Source organism: Pogoniulus pusillus, chromosome 10 (assembly GCF_015220805.1).
Source record: "Pogoniulus pusillus isolate bPogPus1 chromosome 10, bPogPus1.pri, whole genome shotgun sequence".
NCBI lineage: Eukaryota > Metazoa > Chordata > Aves > Piciformes > Lybiidae > Pogoniulus > Pogoniulus pusillus.
In genome coordinates, this window is record NC_087273.1 from 22,367,196 (window position 1) to 22,388,778 (window position 21,583).

General features: G+C 37.2%; 1 protein-coding gene across 1 annotated transcript in view; it reads right to left on the bottom strand.

The window, feature by feature from the left end:
- Positions 1-307: 307 nt before the first annotated feature.
- PTPN3 (protein tyrosine phosphatase non-receptor type 3) overlaps positions 308-21,583 on the bottom strand; it is a 169,995-nt gene continuing 148,719 nt past the window's right edge. The window contains 3 exon segments of the mRNA XM_064150026.1: positions 308-2,760; positions 11,667-11,802; positions 12,428-12,573. Of these exon segments, the coding sequence (XP_064006096.1) occupies positions 2,683-2,760; positions 11,667-11,802; positions 12,428-12,573 (360 nt within the window). The 3' untranslated portion in view covers positions 308-2,682.

Genomic DNA, 21,583 nt, shown 5'->3' on the forward strand with positions numbered 1-21,583 from the left:
TACTGTCTTTATAGCTGAGTAGTTTTCCAGTCTTCCAACAATTTCAAACAAATTATTAAAATCCAAGTAAGAGCTCACAAATAATATTATTGAAGCCATCTATGTTTACCAGAACAAGAGCAACATTTGCTGTCACAATACGGCCACTATAATTTACACACATGTGCAAGTGAAGCCTATACTGTGTGTCTTGAGACTGAACTTATATAAGGAATAAAATTACAGTGTTTTGCTAAATATACATTCAACACGAAGAAATATAAATAGTGATAGGAACACAGCCATAACTTCAAACACAAATAAACCATAAGTTAATCACATATTTTTATTCAAAAAACAGATGTCACAAGAGATGCTCTAAATATTTTAACTATTTATTTTCTTGGTTTTTTTTCCTCCTTGCCTTCTTGACAAACTATTTATTTCAAGTCATGCCAACTGCAAGAAATAACTTTGAGACCTAGGCACAACAAAATGTTAAAAAAGAAAGAAAAAAAGATATCTGAACTGAAGGGCACATACACATAACAAAAGTGATGTTTTTGTTAACTGTCCAGGAGGCAACAGATTCTTTAGTGCTCACTATTCCTGCTCTTACACAATATTTTTCCACATGCATTTTTCAAAGAAAGCTTGCTGAGCAACATGTGCATGTCCAGTACCAATTTTACACATGGAGTAACAGGCAGCTTGAGTGACCTGATGCAGTTAAAAGTGAACCAAAGTTACAGTCTCTTGCCTTTCAAACTCTGCCCAAAGAAGCAAGAGGATAATGATCCAAAATACTTTAAAGCTTCAAAGTGAAATCTGGAACATAGTATGTAAGAGTGAGTGCAAACCTACTAACTCCTCAACAAAGCCAAGAAGTTTTTCATGTTGGCAGTTACCTTCTGTGTTCCATTTAAAACTTTTCTGATTAATAAATACAAAGTAGGTATCTTCCTTACCTAGAATTAATAATATATTCTTGAAGAAAGGATCAAACCCACAGAAGACAAGAATCAGCAATTTAGTACAGCTTACATTCACTTTTCAGCTATCTCCTGGAGAACAAACATAACCCAGTAGCATGAGAGATGCATATTGTACAGATGTGGCAGTTTCCACCATGAAACTCCATATATAATTGATAATATCCATAATAAAAACTGTAATTCTAAAGTATATCTGGATACATGCGTGTCTATATGTACACACATATATAAAGAAAATTATCTCATCCTTTATACAGAAATAAACATCTGTCTGACATGGTCCATAATTTTTTTCTTATTTAGAAATAATCTTTTCAATAACCAAATTTTAAACAGTCACTTAGATTTATTTTTTTTAAACACTATTCAAAACTGAAGAACTATCTCAGGAGCAATCAAAATGTACACACAAAATAAATTAACATCATACAAATGTGGCTATATTGTTCAGAAAGTCCAATTCTCCCATGTGCAATTAAATGGAGATCAGTGTACTTCAGGATGAATCAACAAATCTACAAACGAATCTACAAATTATTTTTCTCTTTCTATGTAAATCTTCATATAAATTTACCTGTATTTCCATAAAACAAGAAATACACTAAATTTTCAAAACTCTTGCGAAAGGGAGTTGTTATTTCATCACTGTTAAGAGCGATTTTTGTTGAAGGACAGCAAGTCAACATTGGCACATTTGTGCCCTTATAAGCTTCTCACTTTGAATTAGCAGCAACGTATTTGATGGATTCAGTAGTAATTCTTCTTCCAGTATTTGATTACACTACTTTGCAAATACAGTAAGTAAAAAATGTAGTACTTGTGCACAATATTAATCCATATTTACATCTGAAAACACGTGGAAATAAAGGTGGCAGAGAATTAAATATCATTTTAAGTTAAAATGTTTTCAGTCCACGTATACAAACAGCAGTGAAAAACAGGTATGAAGGAGATGAACAGCAGAAGAAAAATACAATAAGTAAAGGTGTTAAGAAGCAGGTCACTGTTAAATGGGAAAGTTGCAACTGAAATTGATCAACAGAATGTGTAGACTGTACCATCTGCATAAATGCTTAAATGCAGCATTGTTTTGCACATCCCATACAGTAGATGTGACTTTGTTAAGAAGCATATTATAACAGCTGGTAAACTTACTAAAAGATTTATGACAAATGAATACTTAATTTCTCTGGCTTTTAAAGTACAGTAGTTATGCATAAACTTTTTAAAGCTCTTCATCAGACTTTCAGAAGCCAAGGTTACATTTCCATGAATATTTATCTCTGAATAAGAAAGTTATAAATATGAACTTCAATAAACTTTCATACAATACAAAGATATTAAATGCCTTCTGAAGTTGTCATTTCAGTACTATGAGTTTCCTTTTCCGCTATTTCAAAGGAAGCACAAGAACCTTTGTAACTTCCAAAGTCAAGGGTGTTTTAAGGCAGTAAAATACGTGTTCAAGTTTCCGCGATTGTTTATGGTTGTCTTTGTGAATAAAGCATATTACACACAACTGCTCTCATACATTTATGTCACTGTTACACTGTACATGATTCAGTAATCTTGAGAAATTTAAAGTGTTACAGTTCAAATGTGCTTATCTGCCTTTTCATAAACTTCTATCCATTTCAGTTACTTTCAGAAACAAGCTCTTAAGAGCAATCTTCATAGGGGAAAATATAATCCATCCTTCACTGTTGTGCTAACTAGAATGCAGTGGTTGAACCAATCCTTCTTTGTAAATACGAAGAATAGCTTCACAAACAAATTTGTATTGACTCTGTATAATAAAGAAAAAAAACAGAAAAGTTTGTGAATAACTATTAGTTAAAACTCCTAGTTATACAGAAGTATTGAATAGGACTAACATTGCTTCTTTTTCTCCTGGAAAGGAGACACTAAGGTGGAAGGAGAAAACCCAACTCTCCTTACTGTGTTCACAGTAAACAAAGGTAACCTTTACTCTTCTCTGAAGGACAAGCATTAAAAATCTTGTATCAAGGAAAACACATTCCCTAAATTTAAAACAACACATGCTTAAATTTCAGGAATAGGATTTACTTGTAAAAGCTATGCAATTTTACATGAGTCTTTTGACTAACTTTAGTTATTTATGTACTTTATAATCCCTTTGTTTTTCTTTTTATGGATATCTGATTATTAGAAGTATTCTAACCTTGCCAGTTCTGCAGTTACATTTTACTGGGTGCGTTTTAAGTTAGGTCACTGAAACCATGCTTAAAGTTACTATATAGGATGTATAGGTCCAACTGCCTTGCTAAAACCCTTGTTTTGTTTAAGTCAGCTACAGTACTGCAGAAGATGGATTCACTCTATTTTCAACTAACGATCAGGCCACAGAATGGTATCAAAAGCTTTCAAATGAATATTTCTGAAGAGTAATGGCCATGTTAATTCTTCTGTCACCCAACATCTTGAGCTCCTTTAGTTCATATGGAGTTTTTTGAAATTAGATTATTGTTTCTTTTCTGAATTATGCTATTACAAACATTTTCTTATGATCTTGTGAGGTACCTATTTGTTAAAAGCAATTAGCCTGTGATCCTCTTCTGAAAAGTGATACAAGGAGACATTAGGAATAGGACTAGTGCATAACTAAAAACCCATGTATGCTGAATGAATTTTTATGACTAGCAATCTCAAGAAGACTAGAAGATAGAAAGTCAAAAGAACTTACAAAAATCAAAGCATATTTCTCCTCTTCTTCAAAAGTACTTTGCACTATCATCAAAACCCCAAACTTAACACCTCTATCCAAAGCTCTGTGTCATATACTCACAGAAGTGCAGCTTCACTTTTTCTAAATCCCTTTTTACATATTTGAAATGTTGTCCCAAATGTCCTTTATGTCAGCTCTCCTCTTCTTTCTAGGAGCACCAGAAAGCACCCTCCCAATATCTGAAAGAACGGCTATAAAAGATAATCCTTGAACTGGGAAAGACCTTAGGTTGCATTTTAAAAAATGATGTCAGGAATGATATCCTTGTCCATAATCTGAAATACATTTTCTCCTAAGTATAAAAAGTCTTGAGAGAAACTGGGGGGTGGAAATTAACTTTCTGTGTATCTATTTTCCTGCCTTTCTTTCAACCTTTCAGTCAATTACTCCCACCTTAAATATCACTCTGTTCTTTTGTTCTTGTTTCTTAATTAGCTTGACTTTTCTCTTCATTGTTATTGTCACTTGCCTATTTCTGTGAGAAGAAGTCAAATGCGATAATTAGTTCTCTGTTCAATATTTCTGTTAATTTGTGCAATCAAGCTAATGAATAAGAATGGGCACTTCAGAGCTGCTTCCTCTGACTCGGACTACTTGTTTTCTTTGCTCTTATCTGTTCTTACTCTCTCAGCTCAGCTTATAACTAATCCTATTGTGTAAATCCTAAAGCACCACTTTCTGTATTGTTTAGCATCTTTTTCTTTTTTTCCAAGAAATGAAAACTACACAAATTTTGTTATAGTTTATTACTTTGGTTGCAACTTTTGTTGTTCCTGGCCTTTGATAAATGACAGCTTTTATATGAGTAAGTGCAGACTCTAAACTGACCAGTTAATAGCTTTGATGAGTCTATTTGTACTTAAGGAGTACACCCTCCTATCTGATTCCAACTCATGACATCCATCTGAGTATATGTATGTCATGGAAGGCCCATTGGCCCAAAATAGGCTTATACATGCCTTGTCTTGCCTGGACATGTTTTTTTGCTGTGCTAGTTTGAGCCTAGCTAGAATGTTTTGCTGAGAAGAACTAGATTACAGGATGAAAAAAAAAAAGCAATGGTGATGTCTACTTCGCTTACAGCTTTGCTGAGAAGTATGGGAACAAAAAACAAAAACATTTGATAACACTCTCGCCATCACTCTCACTCTCACTTGGGCTGCCAGCTGAGCTGCATCTCTCTCCTAACCACACCCTCAATTTTGGGCTAACCCACTTTGCTTCTTAACCTCTTGGCCAAACCTCTATTCATCCTTGGGGCTGAGGTAAGGTTGAGAGGGGTAGGTGGAAGGTGAAGGGGTGGTTGAGAGCCCCTCCTGGGGACTCAGGTTTCTGGGAGGGGAGTTGTGTTTCTGTATATAACTGTATATACTGTAAATATCTGCTTGTATATTCTGCCAGCTGTAAATATAAGCTTCATTCATATTTCCAGAGCTGTCTGAGTTTAGTCTGGGTGATTTCCAAAGTGTGTGGGGGTGGGGAACACCTAAACCATCACATCTGCCCATACCAGAGGTAAACACATAAACAGACACAATAGACCTGGCGTCATAAAGTCTGGCCTGCCCAGGGCCGAGGTTGTGTAACATGGTTGTGCAAGATACACACACTTGGCTTGTGCCTGCTGAGTGCAAGGCCTGTGCTTTTCCCAAATTAGGGAAAAGCAGGCCTGTGGCCTTCACCTATTATGGTATGCTTTGGTTAACTGCCAAGCTGCTTGGTCATTCTGGTGGCCAAAGGGCCATTAATCTCGGCCCGTATTTGATAAATAGGAGTGCTTATGCCTGCCTGCCTGCTTGCCGGCCTGCCTGTTCACCCGCAGTGCTCACTCTTATGCCTGCCTGCCTGCTTGATTGCTTTTGCTTCACTGCTTGCTGCTATTTGCCTGTATTGCCTGCCTTTACAGAGCTCAGTGTCCCGTGCACCCGTGCACCCTATGTTGTGGAGGGCCTGTAGGCCCAAAAAGAGGCTTATTTATGCCTTGCCTTGCCTGGACATGTTTTTCTGCCAGGACCCCTGGTTGTAAACAGGTTGTGTAAGCCACACACACCCAGCTCGTGTCTCCCTGGGGTAAACCCATGTGATCTCCATATTTGGGATAGTCCAGGCAAGATTCTTCTGTCTATTATGGTAAGGTTTGGCTGATTGCCAACCTGATTGGTCATTCTAGTAGCCAAAGAGGAGATTAATCTCATCCCACATTCAATAAATAGGGGTGCACAGGTAAACAATGTGCTTGGACCCTGTGCTAGTTTGAAGCAAGCTAGAATGTTTTGGTAACAGAACTAGATAACGGGCAGTGAAATGAAAAACAATTGATGTCAACTTCTCTCACAGTCTCGCTGAGAACTCTGGGAAGAAGAAAGACTTTTTCTCCATTTTGTTTCTCACTCTTGCTTTTGCCTTGGACCTGGTCACATCTCATTAACCCTGCTCCTACTAACCTTGCTCCCTAACCTCTTGGCTGCACCTTTTTTCTTCCTGAGAACTGGGGTAAGGTTGAGAGGGCCGGGGGGAGGTGTTGGGGTGGTTTGAAAGCCCCTCCTGGGGACTCAGGTTTCTGGGAGGGGAGTTGTGCTTTTGTATTGTTTATCCTTTGTATATTTCTGTATATAATTGTATATAACTGTATATATTGTAAATAGCTGCTTGTAAATTCTGCTAGCTGTAAATAAATTGCTTCATCTATATTCCCAGGGTCCGTCTGAGTTAGCTGGGGCAAATTCAAAAGTGTGGGGGGGCGGGGTAACCCCCAAACCATCACAGACCCCATTGCAGTGCCCTGCTGCTCTGACTCACCTGCACGGCTCAGACACAGCTCTGACCCTCACTTGCAGCGCTCAGCCGCTTAGACCCCCATGCTCAGATGCCATTGCATCGCTCCAATGCTCAGAGGCTCAAACCTTCATGCTTTAACTCACTTGCAGCTCACCTGCCTGCGTACCTTAGATGCAGAGCTCATTTAAGCCTGCACATATATATATATATATATATATATATATATATATATATAAGCAGCCTATAGCCTCCTAAGCCAGCTGCGCACATCTGCACGCTACGGTGCTATCAGGACCAGATTCTGCATCGCCTTTACCTACGGAGCTCAGACTCCCAGCAGACGCCCACACTTTGCATGCCCGCTGCCTACCATTGCCTGGTAAGCGCCGTTGCTGCTGAGATAACCAGGAAGCAGACTCTGGATTGTCTGCACACACACACACGGCCTGCTAGCCGTGAACAACCATGCTAGAGACAGCATGATATTCTCCTGAAATCCTGCCAGCTGAGAATTCCTGGACACAGCATCCAGAAGGAGCCAGCAGCACCAAAGGCAGAGATCGCCTCTTTGCCAGGAGAAAAGGTTAGAGAAAACCTATTTCCCCACAAACCGGGAAGATTCACCTTTTCCCTCAAGCCAGGAGGATTCCAGCCTCAACGTCTATGGGTAGAGATCCCCTGAAGTCTGGACAGTAGACATAGGCTGTGACACAGCCCAAGAGGGTTATTAATAATTGATAAGAATTGTGAGTAAAAGCTTTAATACCTCTGTAAATATCTGTTGCCTCTGCCATAGAGCAGAAAGAGTTTCAGCCCGCTCTGCTGGGCAAATAGCTTAAAGACCTCAAGCGGCATTAAGTTGTGGGGAAAACTCCTCTCTCTGTTTGTAGTTTGAGTGTTTGCTAGCTAATTAACAAATCCCTGGTACGTATTTTATCCTAAATTGTTTTAATAACCATGTACAACCTTTAATATTAATATACAGTGGTTGGGGGTGGCGAGAGTTCAGAATATTGAGATTAATAAATATATATTTTTATATATATATTTTTATATATATATATATATATTATTTTTTTTTAAATATAAAATTATATTACCCCAATTCATTTCTCCCCTCCGCCAAATACCTGAGGGTACTGAGAATTCCCCTCCGCAACACCCTATTGCATGCCTGCTGCCTTATCACTGCCTGGTAAATTCCACTGCCATGAGTTACCAGGAGCAGACCCTGGATTGTCTGCATGTGATCGGCCTTGTGTGGCCAGCATGACATTATGCTGAGACTGCACAACATCCTGTCTCTGCACCTGAAGGTCCTGCCTAAGAATTCCCTGGACAGAGAGTCCAGAAGAAGCCAGGAGAACAAGTCAGAGATTGTCTGCAATTTCCCCTGAAGCTGGGAGGATCCACAGCCACAAAGTCCATGGGCAGAGTTCCTGAACATTGGACACTTGTACAGGCTGTGACGTAGTCCCAGAGGGTGATTGATAATTAATAAGACTTTGTGAGTAAATGCTCTAACATCTTGTAATTCTCTATTGCCTTCTGTCATAGAGCAGAAAGAGCTTGGGCCCATCTACTGGACAAACGGCATATTGACCCCAAGCGGCATTTGGTCACAGGGAAATTCCTCTCGCTGTTTATAGTTTGAATGTTTGCTACTTATTAATAAGTTATGATGTGATATTAATCCTAGAATGTCTTTCATAACTGTGTAAGAACAAATATTAATATTAAAATTCAGTGGTTGGGGGTGGCAAGAGTTCAGAATATTGAAATTAATAAATTATATATTTTTATAGAATATCATCTTGCACCAATCAATTTCCCCCTTCTGCAACAATGTATCATTGTAGAATTGGAGTATGCACTTCAGTTCTCATAGGGCAGTTGAACATGCCTCAGGGTAAGGCTATTACAACTGAACAATGTCTTGTGGTTTATCCCAAAAGCCCTAAGCTGAGTATCAAATATAAGCAGGAGGGCTCACTGGAATACAGGCATGCAAATGTGATAGAGCACTCGTAATATATCAAAATGCTATCATGCAGCATTTTGGTATTCTGCTTTCTCACAATGGAGTGCTTACCTCTGTGTCTCATTTAAAGCACAGTATGGCAGTTCTGCTTATTTGCTTTTTCACAGGGATATATGCATACTTTGGAAATAACACGTGAACTTAGATTCAAAATACTGCTGCTACAGATCACCCCTCTCCCAACTGTAACTGTACTCATAGTAAACTGGAATACAGCAAGCAAGGTAAAGAATCCTATTTCACATAATCTCTTTTCTATACCTGAGGTCTGACTGTTAGTGTATTTTTTGCTATTACCTGTACTCTTCAGTTACGTCAAACTGCAGAGTGCAAGGACAATTCCTGCTGATTTCTGTTTTAACATGGAGGACTCAGCCTCCTGGCAAGCTGAAGTTTACTTCAGGGTTTCATGTCTGGTTTTCAAAGATGACTAACTCTAGAAATTTTAAGCCTGAAATTGCTCAGTTCATTTTAGAAACTAAAGGACATAGACAAGTGTAACTCTAGAAATCAGCATTTAGCTTCCTGAAATTTGAGGCTAATCTTTCTTGTCTTATGACATCCTTTCTCAGAAGCTCAGCATCCATATCTGTGAGGAACAGGCAGAGGACTATTCAGACTCCCTCCTCAATCATGCAGTTTAATGCTCTTGCAGAGACTGCACTTATATGGCAATGAACATGAGTCCCAGCAATATGCATGAAAAATCTCTGTTCAGAGAGAAACAATGTTCCATAAGCAACTGTACTTCCTGACATTTTCATACCCTCTGATAAGCCAAGACTTCTCCCCAGTCTAGTACATCATAATGCTAGCTCCTGCAGTCATTAACCTGTTAATGAACAAAATCTGTCTTCTCAAGCTGCCTTCTTGCTTCCATTGGTGTGGTGAAAGGGCTAATAAGTCCAAAACCCAGGCCAAAATAAATCCAAACATAAGCTAAACACATCCTAGCATGTCCAACCCATAATACCCCTATCTGCCTCCCCCTTGCAGAGCCTGGGAAGCGTGAGAAGGAGCACAAAGGCCTAGAGCCAGGGAGTCTGTATAATAAGGGCTAACCCAAACATGTTTTGCTCATGCTTACATGTTGTGGTAAACAATGAGCATGCACCTGGTTTACGCTCACTTTGTGGAAGTTCCATGCCTTTCTGAATTTGGTTAAAGCTACAGGCTGGGGACAAAGTGGCTGGAGAGCAGCCAGGAAGAAAGAGACCTGGAGATAATGGTAGATAGTAGGCTGAAGATGAGCCAGCAGTGAGGGGACAGTCTCAAGTTATGCTGGGAGAGGTATAGGCTGGATGTTAAGAGGAAGTTCTTCATAGAGAGAGTGATTTGCCATTGGAATGGGCTGCCCAGGGAGGTAGTGGAGTCGCTGTCCCTGGAGGTGTTGAAATAAAGCCCAGATGGGGCAGTTAGTGCCATGGTCTAGTTGACTGGCTAGGGCTGGGTGATAGGTTGGACTAGATGATCTTGGAGGTCTCTTCCAACCTGGTTGATTCTATGATTCTATAATTCTATGCCTGTACTAAATGTGGTACGGCTCTGGCTTACTGCCATATTATTGATTGGTGGGTTTGTTTTCTGTATTGGCAACTGGCCAAATTGATGGTCGGGCAACTGATAAAAGTGAGTCAAAATTGCAAACAACTCACCTTGTTGCTTAATACCTAACCTTGTTGGTGTACCTTGTACCTTGATGCTTTAAGCCTTGTCTACACAGAATTCTGCTGTGCCTCCGTTTACCAGGAGAAGCACAAGTGTCTGTTGTGTTGGCTCTGGGCAAAGAAAGCTGGAACTAGGGCAGCCTTGACACGTTGTCACCAAGAGACTGCGGCCTAGCTGTGCAGAAAGGGGGAAGCCTGGGAGAACCAAGTGTCCTGGAAAGCTGTTACTGTTGCAAACACACAGATACAGTTTGGAAGCAATAAGCCACTTCATCCTCTGAACAATAATCTGGACAGATTCTGGAGTTACTGAATCTGTGAGGAAACAATTTCTCTAAAGCCTCTCTGTAAATAAAGGTTCTCTGCTTTAAACTCTATACCTACCTGCTTCTTTAGCCGTGAAGAGTACCCTTAGAGTACATATTGTACCACAGAATACTATTTCCAGTTCACTGTTTTGCATTTTCAGGTTTTGCTAAATTGTTTAAAATTGATTAATAATGCCCTATACACTGTACCGATCCTGTAATATATTTTCACAACTGAGCACAAAGACCCAGTAAATAAGTTAAAAATTTTATATTAATAAAAATAATAAATACTTTAATTAGTACTTATAATTTCACAATTCCACAAGACTTGGCAAATGAAAATCAATACATATTCATTTGAGGATGAGAGACAGAAATGTCCAATTTAACTGTTGGCTTTGTGGATCTGTACCCCTTTACTTCCATTTGTTATAGGACATTTAGTTCTCTGAGATAATGCATACTGAATATTCTGTCATGCTGCCTCTACTCAAGAAAGTAAAGCCTCTGATCCTTCGTCTCTGGTCTGTAACATCAGTATGTTCAAAGCTGACACAAAATTGCTCTCATGATCTCAAATTGTCTTTGCTCAACTTTGATCTTAAAACCACCTTCTACTTCCATATTTCAGTTGTTGATACCATTTAACTGTTCCTGAATTTCCTTCCTGCTCTTTGTTTTCCCAGACTGCAGTAACGACATGATTAAAAAAATACAAATATTGTTCCTATTGAATTCCTTCTCCTAAAGCAGCCTCTCTTGAAAAGCCACTTCCTACCTTCTAACAACAACATGAAAGTTTAATAACTTCCCATAAGGCTCCTTGCCAGAATGAATAGCAAAAAAATATTCTAGCTTCTTGCAGAGAGTTTAGACAAAAGGACCATGATTTGTGTTAAGTCTGACTATGCAATGTATAGAAATAAATCACCTTTTAATATTAAATATTTACCAAAAAAGTTAAATACACATCTAACAAGCAGAGCAGCTTTTGTGACCATGCTACATTATGCTACGTGTAGGAAGCATGAATTATAATGGCAACTGAAGACTTGTACAATCAGATCATTAAAAACATTCTGGATCTTTTTTAAAACTATACAAGTGCAGTACATATACAGAAAAATAGGCTTCCTCTCCATCACTTACTGATGTTTGCACCATCATAGCTCGCTGGTCACGCATTTTTCTTACAATATCCAGAGGATAAACAGGTTGTTTTTTTTCAATTAAGCACATGGCTGTTTCCATAGCGACCAATACACCAGTGCGACCAATTCCAGCACTGTAATATGTACAGAAAAATGGGTTTTAAATTATGTTTTTGCAATGCACCAGATTCATGTACCAATCTTAATACTAGAATGCTAAATAGCCTTAAGAAAAATGGGAAGAACTTACTAAAATCAGAAGTGTGTGTGAAGCTTATTTTTAAAGCAAATTAAATAATACTTCTTGCCAATTATTAAAAAGATTTTTTAAAAATAAAATCCCCTATCACTTAAAGTAAATGGATTTTTGACAATTATGACTGCTTACAGATGTAAATGTACTGGCTCAGTTTTTTTGACTAAAAAAGTAAGAGCAAATTGCCTGCTTTTTACATGGAGAAAAAAAATCTTTGTAGTGTCACTCAAAACAATGTTACAACAGTGGTAGAGGATAAAAATGGAGAACAACTTACATTGCAAATTATTACCTTTGTGATAATTACATGACTAAGCCATTTCACCAAAAGGTTGCAGAAGAAAGGGAAAGGAACCTATCCTTTATATACAACACCAGGCTTCTGCTTTCCACAGCAGATGCTGGTATTGCACAGTTTAACATTTTTATGTCATACAAGGATCATGCAATGTTTATCCTGAGGCTAAAGCAAATCTACATTCAAAAATTTAAAACGTATGTACCTGCAGTGAACAAGGACTGGCTCATTCTCTACTCTCTTTGGTCTCATACTTGTCACAAACTCCAAGAAGTCCATGGAGTCATCAGGAACACCATGATCGGGCCAAGCAACATACTGGAGATGGGTGATGGTGTGCTGTTGCCCTGTCTAAAACAGAGTAGAGTTTTTGAAAAGTGTTCAGTGTTATGACTCCAGTATTAATGTGCTTAAGATATGAGCTATATTTTTAAAACTGAGTGCATTCTGCAGATGATATAAGATACATATAATATAGAAAGTGTTTGTTATTTCAAAATTCAGAGTTAAGTATGAATGTGTAATTCTCAGAAAGCATGCAAAAGGCATAACAGTTTTAAAAAAATAATCAGGTATCAAGTTCAACTTCAGTGATCTAAGCAGATGTTAATTTTCTTAATATATATTGACTGACTTGTAATACCTTGACATCAATGACTCACCTGACACAAAATGCTAGAAGACATTCATAACAGTAATATGTAGTAGTTGACAACTGTTTTGAAGAAACAGCAGAAAATAGCAGAGAAACTATGAGAACTATATTAAAAAAAAAACAGACTTGAAATATATTCCAAATACGTATGTCAGTGTGTATTTACAGACTCAGTTATAATAAAAAGTTACCTGCAACATTTATTACTTCTGATTCCTGTTAGAAATCATTGTATATTGTTCATACATACATGTCCATCGTACATATATGAATGACTACTGTATGACCCACAGAAGGAATCAATATAATTAGTTGAAAGATTGTGTTGCACAAAGAGCTCCTTTTTCATTAAATTATTCCTAGAAATTAAGGTTTTACAGGTTTTCAGTTTAGCTTTTTGTTAACTTTAATTACAAAATCAATCGCCTTTGCATTCAGATTGTCAGAGTGGAAAAGATGAGACATAACATACCCCCAAGCTTTGGTGCATCATTCAGCGAGGATCCTATTCTTTACAAACCAAGACTAGTTTTCATGTTCCTTTATTTCTTCCACACATTTAGAGGCAGTTAAACTGGTAGCTGCATTTTATTGATGTTTATTACTAGACAATATTTGACACCCTCCTGAAATAAAACTCTCTTCCATCACTGGTCTTCAAAAGCTGGACTATACTTAGTGGTCGTCACACAACGTATTCATTATGCCAGTGACTTCAAACAGTTGCTTTATTTTCCTCCCTTTCCTCTGAAGTGCACAATTACTGAAATATATCTACTGTTTTAAATGTCTTCAATTGGTGGATATCCTCTTCCATTTAAGGAACTGGTGCCACTCCTAGAAAGCAAGCTAGTATGACATAGAGGACAGGTTAACTACTGCCTCTATCAAGGAGAGTCAAAGCAATCACAGAAATGTACAGTTGCCTCTAGAGACATGAAGATAAACATCACAGCTCATACACTGCTTCTTAAAGGTGAAGCATAAGCAATCATGATTAAAATGTCTAGTGTAAGGCCCAAGTGGACAATATAATTTAACATTAACAGCTAAGTTTGTTCTGATACAAATAGGATTGACATTTATCATCCAGGTTATCAAAAGATCCCCATGGTAACTGGGTTCTCCAGAAAAGAACCTTTTCTACTCATCATTATGTAGTTGAGCTTGAGATCAAATGATTGCACTTCAACTTTTTCTGAAATGCCATAGATTGAAAAAATACAAAAACATGGCAAGAAAATGTCATTAAAAAGTTTTCCTTTGCAAGTCTCTGTGCACTTAAGTAGAACCTCTTCAAAAGAAATGAGATAATGCAGCAATTACATGCAACAGTTTGAACTGAGTCTCTAAAAACAGAAACTTCTGAATTACAGCATTTAGGTGAAACAAAGACTTGATTCATTCTAAAATTGTTTGAGAATCCAGTCACCTTCCACGTGTCAAGAACTTCAAGCCATGCATAGCAGGTAAGTGCCAGCAGCAAAAACAAGAATCCCCGACAGTGATCTGTCGCATCAAAGGCCATTTTACAAGCTCAAAAGAGTTAATTTTTATTTACTAGTAATTAAGGCTCAAAATTAGTGACTTGCATAGCTTTTGCATAGCTTTTTTTTTTTTTAATATAGTTCATTAATACTAAGCATAACAAGCATGTTATATAAGACTTACTCGAGATAAGAATGCACTGTAAGACCATGCATTTAGTCCTCAGCTGCTGCTTCTGGTGTGATCATCTTAATTTTCTCCTACATGCCCTATTAATCCCTAGAGACCAACATACTTGTTAATTATTCCACATGTGCCTCAACTGTCAGCATATTTTAATAGTTATTTATGTTTTGACTGAATCAGTTTTGATTACTTTTGTTGAGCTCTTCTGAGGTGATCCAAATTGTTAGAACTTCACCACTACACCTCTTGCTTTTCAAAATGACAAGTATTTTTAAATTTTCCATTAGTAAGTTAAACCTATTGTAAACAGCAGTAATACACATGTGTTACAAATACTTTTTCTAATTCTAATTGTTTTATGTTTCATGTAGAAGGAATCAAATCAGCACTCTGATGAAGTCCAAATTTCTGAAGTTATTTTTAGTGGGGTTTTGATTGTTGTTGGTTGTTTCTTTTTTTTTTATTAAATATAAAATGTTCAAGTCTTTACAGTCCTAATGCAAGTCAATTTTTAAGTTAAGAAAATGTCAGCTAAATACCATCACAATAGAAATAACTTGCACTAGAAGACCACCACTGTTACTAAAATCTTCCATTTTTGCATTAAAAAGAGTGTTAGAGTTATCATTACTAATCCGAGAGTTAGCCTCATTGTACAGGTTAGTTATTAACAATGTTTATTTTAGAACACACTATTTCTGTCAAACTCAGTTTCTCTGTACAAACTTGGTAATTGAAAATAAAAGGTAGCTTCTCATTATACTCAAGTTGTTGTCCAAACTATTATTCTCTGAAAGTCAGCTTAAATTCTTTCCACAACTTTTTCTTTTTTCCTGAATTTTTCGACGACAGTCATTGTAATATCCTAATTACCAATGAAATGTACAATTTCTCTTTATTAAATCTGGCTTTGTTAGTCAGTCCTATTTTATAAGTCTAAACTTACAGACTCACAGGGACTGGTTTAAATTGAATTAATGTACTTGGTATTTCCACTAATCAGCTTAAAAATGGTGGTTTAAAAAAAACAAAACAAAAAAAAATACAATTTACAGATTCTAGTGACACTTCTGAATTATGTAATTTGCCCCATTTATTGTCAGTCATTTGGCCAACATTTATCTGTTTCACAGCATTGACCAACATTTACTTGGCAAGCACCTACAGAGGTCTAAGACATCAAATCTGTCCCAAAGTACTTGTTATTGTCCTTCTGATAATGGTTATTGTTGCTGCAGCAAAGGTGTCAGCCAAAAAAAAAACAAACCCAAAAATAAACTTGTACCTCTCATATCTATCCCTCCTGTGCAAGTTCAAGACATCTTACTGCAAAAGCAACTTCCTTGCAGCTGTGCTAACATCTTGGATCTTGCTCAAAAACAAAGATACATGAACTTTTCAAATAAGACTGCCATTGATATTGCAACTCTTATGAACATGGCTGTCATAGGCTTCAGACTGCTCCTGTAACACTTGCAAAAACATTGCAATGTCAAGATCTTCACTCACAAAAACATCCATCTTCTTTCTGCAGTTTACAGACTTGCTTACTACAATTATACCAAACAGTAAGCTTCCCTGTTTCATTTTCCTAAAATGCCTCATTGATTAATAAAGGAATTGTGCTTGTCACAACACATATATCTTACTATAATAATAGTAGTATAGAAAGAAGGAAATCTAGGCTTGAAAGGTCAACATCAATTTTCAACTTTTTTTAAAATCCAAAAAATTGATTATGCGTTTCACCTTTTCACTTAATGCTATTTTCGGTCTAGCATATAATATAATCTTCAATTGTAAAAAAAAAAAAATAGAAGAAAAGAAATTTTGCCACACAGAATTACACTAACCTTGAAATCGTTATATTATCTTAGAATCATAGAATGGTTTAGGTTGGAAGGGACCTCAAAGATCATTCAGTTCCAAGCCTCTGCCATAGGCAGGGACACTTCCTACTAGAACAGGTTGCTCAAGGCCTCATCCAAGCTGACCTTTAACACCTCCAGGGAGGGAGCATCCACAACCTCCCTTGGCAACCTGTGCCGGTGTTTCACCACCCTCACTGTACAGAACATCTTCCTAACTTCCAGTCTAAATCTCCCCTCTGCCACTTTAAACCCATTACTCCTCATCCTGTCATTACAAGACCTTGTAAATAGTTCCTCCCCAGACTTCTTGCAGGCCCCCTTCAGATAGTGGAAGGCCACTAAAAGGTGTCCCTGAAACCTTCTCTTCTCAAGGCTCTTCTAAAGCAGGAAAAGGTATCCTCTTTATTAGTGAACTTCATAAATATACCTAGAAAGCTGAAACTCAGTGATCAGTATTAAAGTCTACTTTGTGAACAGTACATTGGCAGTTCCATTTGGCATGTCTTTGGACCACTGTTTTCACCTCATTATGCTTCTGTACATCCTTGTCATAATGCTTTTCATCCACTTCTGTTTTTCAGCTCTTTACTATTCAAAACTAATTTGTTTTCTTCTACTGTAAGTATTTAACAGAATAGAACATCTTTCAGAGAAGCTTTTAAAACATCTCAGGAGTGTGGCAGGTTAAAGACACTTTTGACGGTCAAATTTACATAGATTTCTTTGGAAAGAGAAAGTACAAGTTGTCTTTAATGTGCAGAAGCAAGTTTCAGGGAATTAATCTAAGAATCCTTAACATGAGCAAACTCAACATTCCCACCATAAACTGTTGTATGACATGTATTTGGCAAGGAAGACAGATTGCGTGCAAAGCCTCAGCCCATACAGTTAAGATATTCTAAAATTACAGAGATTCTAATTTGTTTATAACGGAAAGTGTTTGCAGTATCCTCACTTGCATTGCTGCTTTTTTTTGGTCAAATATCAATTTAACATTAGAAGGCCTTACATGCTGGCTTTTCATAAACAGAAAAATGCCAGAAAGATCTTTCGTCATGTGCTTTTACCTCCTCCCTTCAGCAAAGGGCAATATTCTTCCTTTGAAAAATGAATGCATACTTAACCTTCAATTTGAATTGCTGCATGAATTGACTTTCTCTCTCTTCAAACCACCCCTTCTACCATTAAGGCCTTGAGATACAGGAGTAGGTATAGAACAGGGCAATAAAACTGGTGAAGGGTCTAAAGAACATGTCTCATGGTGAGGGGCTGAAAGAACAGTGATTGTTTATCCTGCAGAAGAGGAGGCTGAGAGGAGACCTGAAAGGAGGTTGCAGTGAGGTGGGGGTTAGTCTCTTCTCCCTTGTATCAGGTAATAGAATGAGAGGAAATGGCCTGAAATTGTGCCAGGGATTGGATACTAGGAAATATTTCTTTGCCACAAGAGTGATCAAGCATTGGAATAGGCTGCTGGGGAGGTGGTGGAGCCACTATTCCTGGATGTGTTCAAGAAACATACGGACATGACACTTCAGGACATGGTGACCTTGGATTGATGGTTGGACTCCACCAAAATCTTTTCCAACCTAGACAATTCTATGATTCTATGATCATTGTGACATTCATGGAAAGTAACAGCTTTTAATTTAAAAGAAGCATATGTCCCCAAATCACTCTATTTGCATTGTCATTGTCTGCACAATCATGCTGAATGGTCCACATTACGGCACAACAATCATCTCAGTTACCTTGTCCTGGGTTGTTTATAAGATGCAAATGCTCTCCCATGGCACTTATTCCTCATTCATTATAGCAATGGTATAACTTGTCTTTAAGGAATGAAATTAAGTTAAACATTTTGAATATTTTTTCTCTTTGTTAATAAAAGTAATCAGGTAGGAGTTACAAGGCACTTCAAAACAGCTAACAAAGTGTAGCAGCAACTAAAATAAGACGTGGCAGAACAAGAAAAGAAATTACAAAGTTATAGTTATTCAAAGTTATGTGAATTGCTTCAGCAAGTACCACCTCCACAGCCTTGTTAAGTTTCTTGGATGAATTAATGTCACACTTAACTGAAATCAAGTGAAATGGTTGTTTAAACACAGGAAAGCAACAATACTTTTTTTTTCCCTCAGAACATAAGTGGCTGAAATCTGTGAGATTTAATGGGTAACGATATGTTGCAAGGCACTAATCTTGAAGGAAATCACATTAAAGTTTGCTTCAGGCTTCCAGATCTAATTTTTTTCAGTGATTAAAAAGAAAAAAATATTTTATTTTATGAAATAGTGCACCTTATGAGGAAGTGACACTGGTGAGACCAGCGGTGAACTGGTGAGATTTCACTTAGAGTACTGTGTCCAGCTACAGGAACCCCAACACCAGATGGACAAAGACCTGCTGGAGTGGGTCCAGAGTGGGGCCACAAAGATGATCAGAGGGCTGGAGCATCTCTCCTATGAAGACAGGCAGAAAAAAAATGGGGAAGGCTCTGGGGAGACCTTATTGCTACACTTCAATGCATGAAGGGGACCTACAGGAAGGCAGAGGAAGAACTAGAAGGCCATGTAGTGATAAAATGAGGTGCAGTGGTTTGAAACTGGAGCAGAATAAATTTAGGCTGGACATAAGGAGGAAGTTCTTTGCAGTAAGATTGGTGAAATACTGGAACAGGTTGCACAGGGATGTGTTTGAGGCCCCATCCCTAGAAACATTCAAGATCAGATCTTTAAGGGATCCTTCCAACATGATGCAATCTGCAAATTTGTCAATTTTGCACTCTCACTACACAATTATTTCCTTTTGGTCTGTTATGGTCCCCAAAATGTTCTGAAGCTTTTAAAATACATATAAAAAAAACTTGACCTCAAAAAAACCCAAACTTATTTGGTTGGTTGGTTTGTTTGTTTGTTTGTTTTTGCTGCAAGAGAGTGTTCAATCTTGCTCTTGAAAAATTAAAGGGCAGGAAATGAATCCTTATTTCATTTCACATGGCTTAGAAAGGCTACAAATAGTTCACATAGTTGCAGTGATTCGCTTATTTTCAGTTACAAGTAACAGGTAAAGAATCATTGAGTCAAACTATCAGAAAAACATTGAAAAGTTTTTTGTCCCTCAAGTGCTCTAATCTACAAACAAGAGGCCAGAAGTGTCATTCCATAAACTACTCTTTTGAGCTATTTTCCCCTAAAGGCAGATTTGAAATCTGTGCAACTTACTTCACAGGAAAGTCTTCCACAAATATGCTTTTCCAACAGAAATCAAATCTCTTGTGAGTTTGGAAGCTATAACCATCTTATCACAAAAGATACTCGTCCTCAAAAAGACCAGTCCAATGATGCTCACATTAGTTCAAAGAGTAATAAAAACCTGTTTTGAATTCAGATTGCTTTTTGTGTACTCTTCAAAGAACACAACAATACCTGCGAGAGGTACTCAGTGTTTCAGAGAGGAGTTCTGCTATGTTTTAACAACAAATGAACACAGATTTATCAATTATTACAGTTATTAGTGTCATATCTGTCCTGTATGAACAGCTCAGTGTTGAGTCATCTTTTGAGTACAGTCACTTCAAGTGTATGATCAAACTTGCCTTTAATTACACCAAAAGGGAAAGAAAAAAAAGAGGACCTCCTGAAAACAACTTTTGTCCTCACCATAACAAACACACATCCACCTAGGACTGCCTCTACCATGCTTTGGTTTACCCTAGATGAAATCTATGCAAGTATACACCTTTACATAAGCAATGATGTTCTCACCGGAGAGCTATCACAAGACAACTTACACAGTTGAAGACCCTTTAACAGTGCCTATAAAGGCACGCTCTGTTCTCACACAATATGTGTATCAAAAAAAAAAATGACTGCCCTATTTTCATTAGGATTTTGGCTTACCAAAAAGTAGTAAATAGACATCTAAAGTGAAAAGTCACTGAATACTGTCACCAGTGAATATACTAAAAAAAAAAAAAAAAAAAAAAAAAAAAAAGTATCCATTTAGAAAGTAGTAAGAACAAGTATTTGAAAGGAGTAAACTAATATTTACATGAATCATGGGCTAACCAAAGTTAATTGCAAATCAAATAATATAAGTGACGAGCGCTAAAATTTGTTTACATATACTCTGCAGTGTTGTTTAAATGAGGTTAATTTTTCCTCTGCTGACATTCAAGTTTACTATATGAATTAACAGGCTGAAGAACAGAAGCAAAACCCATGCTGTACCTTGACTAGACAGTTTACAGGTAGGAGAAAGTATCTTAACTGAAAGACCTTTAAGTACTGGCATCTCACATGTTTATGACTACAAAGGAAATCTTTATCACACTAAAATGCATCTGGATGCACTGTTGAGTGCTAGATATAGTTAACAAATTTACGAGACTAAAGGAATAGTCATCTTGCTGTAAAAACATCAATTATATGTTACATTTTAAAACATGTATTTAATTTTTCTTACTACTAGCAATTCTAGCAACTCTAAAATCTACTTTATATAGAAGTGTAAAAGATTGACTAGTACTGGAACTTTAAATTAGCTTTAGGTCAGTACAAAGTGATCTCTTACACACATCTTATGATATCATAAATGCTTTAGCTTTTGAGAAAGTACTCGTGACCATAGAATTTTGGGAAAGAGATGAAGAGGTAAATGTATAAGAGATGTGGGACAACTTGCCAACAAAATCCAAACTTCATGAGCTGTGTTCAGATTGTGAAAAATCTAGATGTGATCTGAACACAGGCTTCACAACAAGCTGATATGCAAGAAGCTCTCCATGCATTTAACTTTCTTTTATAACACTTCCATTACTGTAAAGCATCAATAACTATGGAAACTAAGTACATAGCTGTACATAGACTGAGCACATTTCAGTTGTGATACGTAAGGATTTTTTTTATTAATAAAAAAAAAAAAAACCTGACTGAAGACAATGAAAAGGAGCTGGTGGGATTCTGCATCTTCTCTCAAAACAACATTATTATGCCTCACTTCATTGGCTATTTTAGCTGCATAAGACATTGTGACCCATATGTCATCCTTGAAAGAGTACAGTTACAAAATTCTCATTGAAAATTGTGAAGAGTCAATGACTCAAAAACTATTTACAGAAAAGCACTAGAGTTCTTTAAAAAGTTTATTACAATACCTGTCT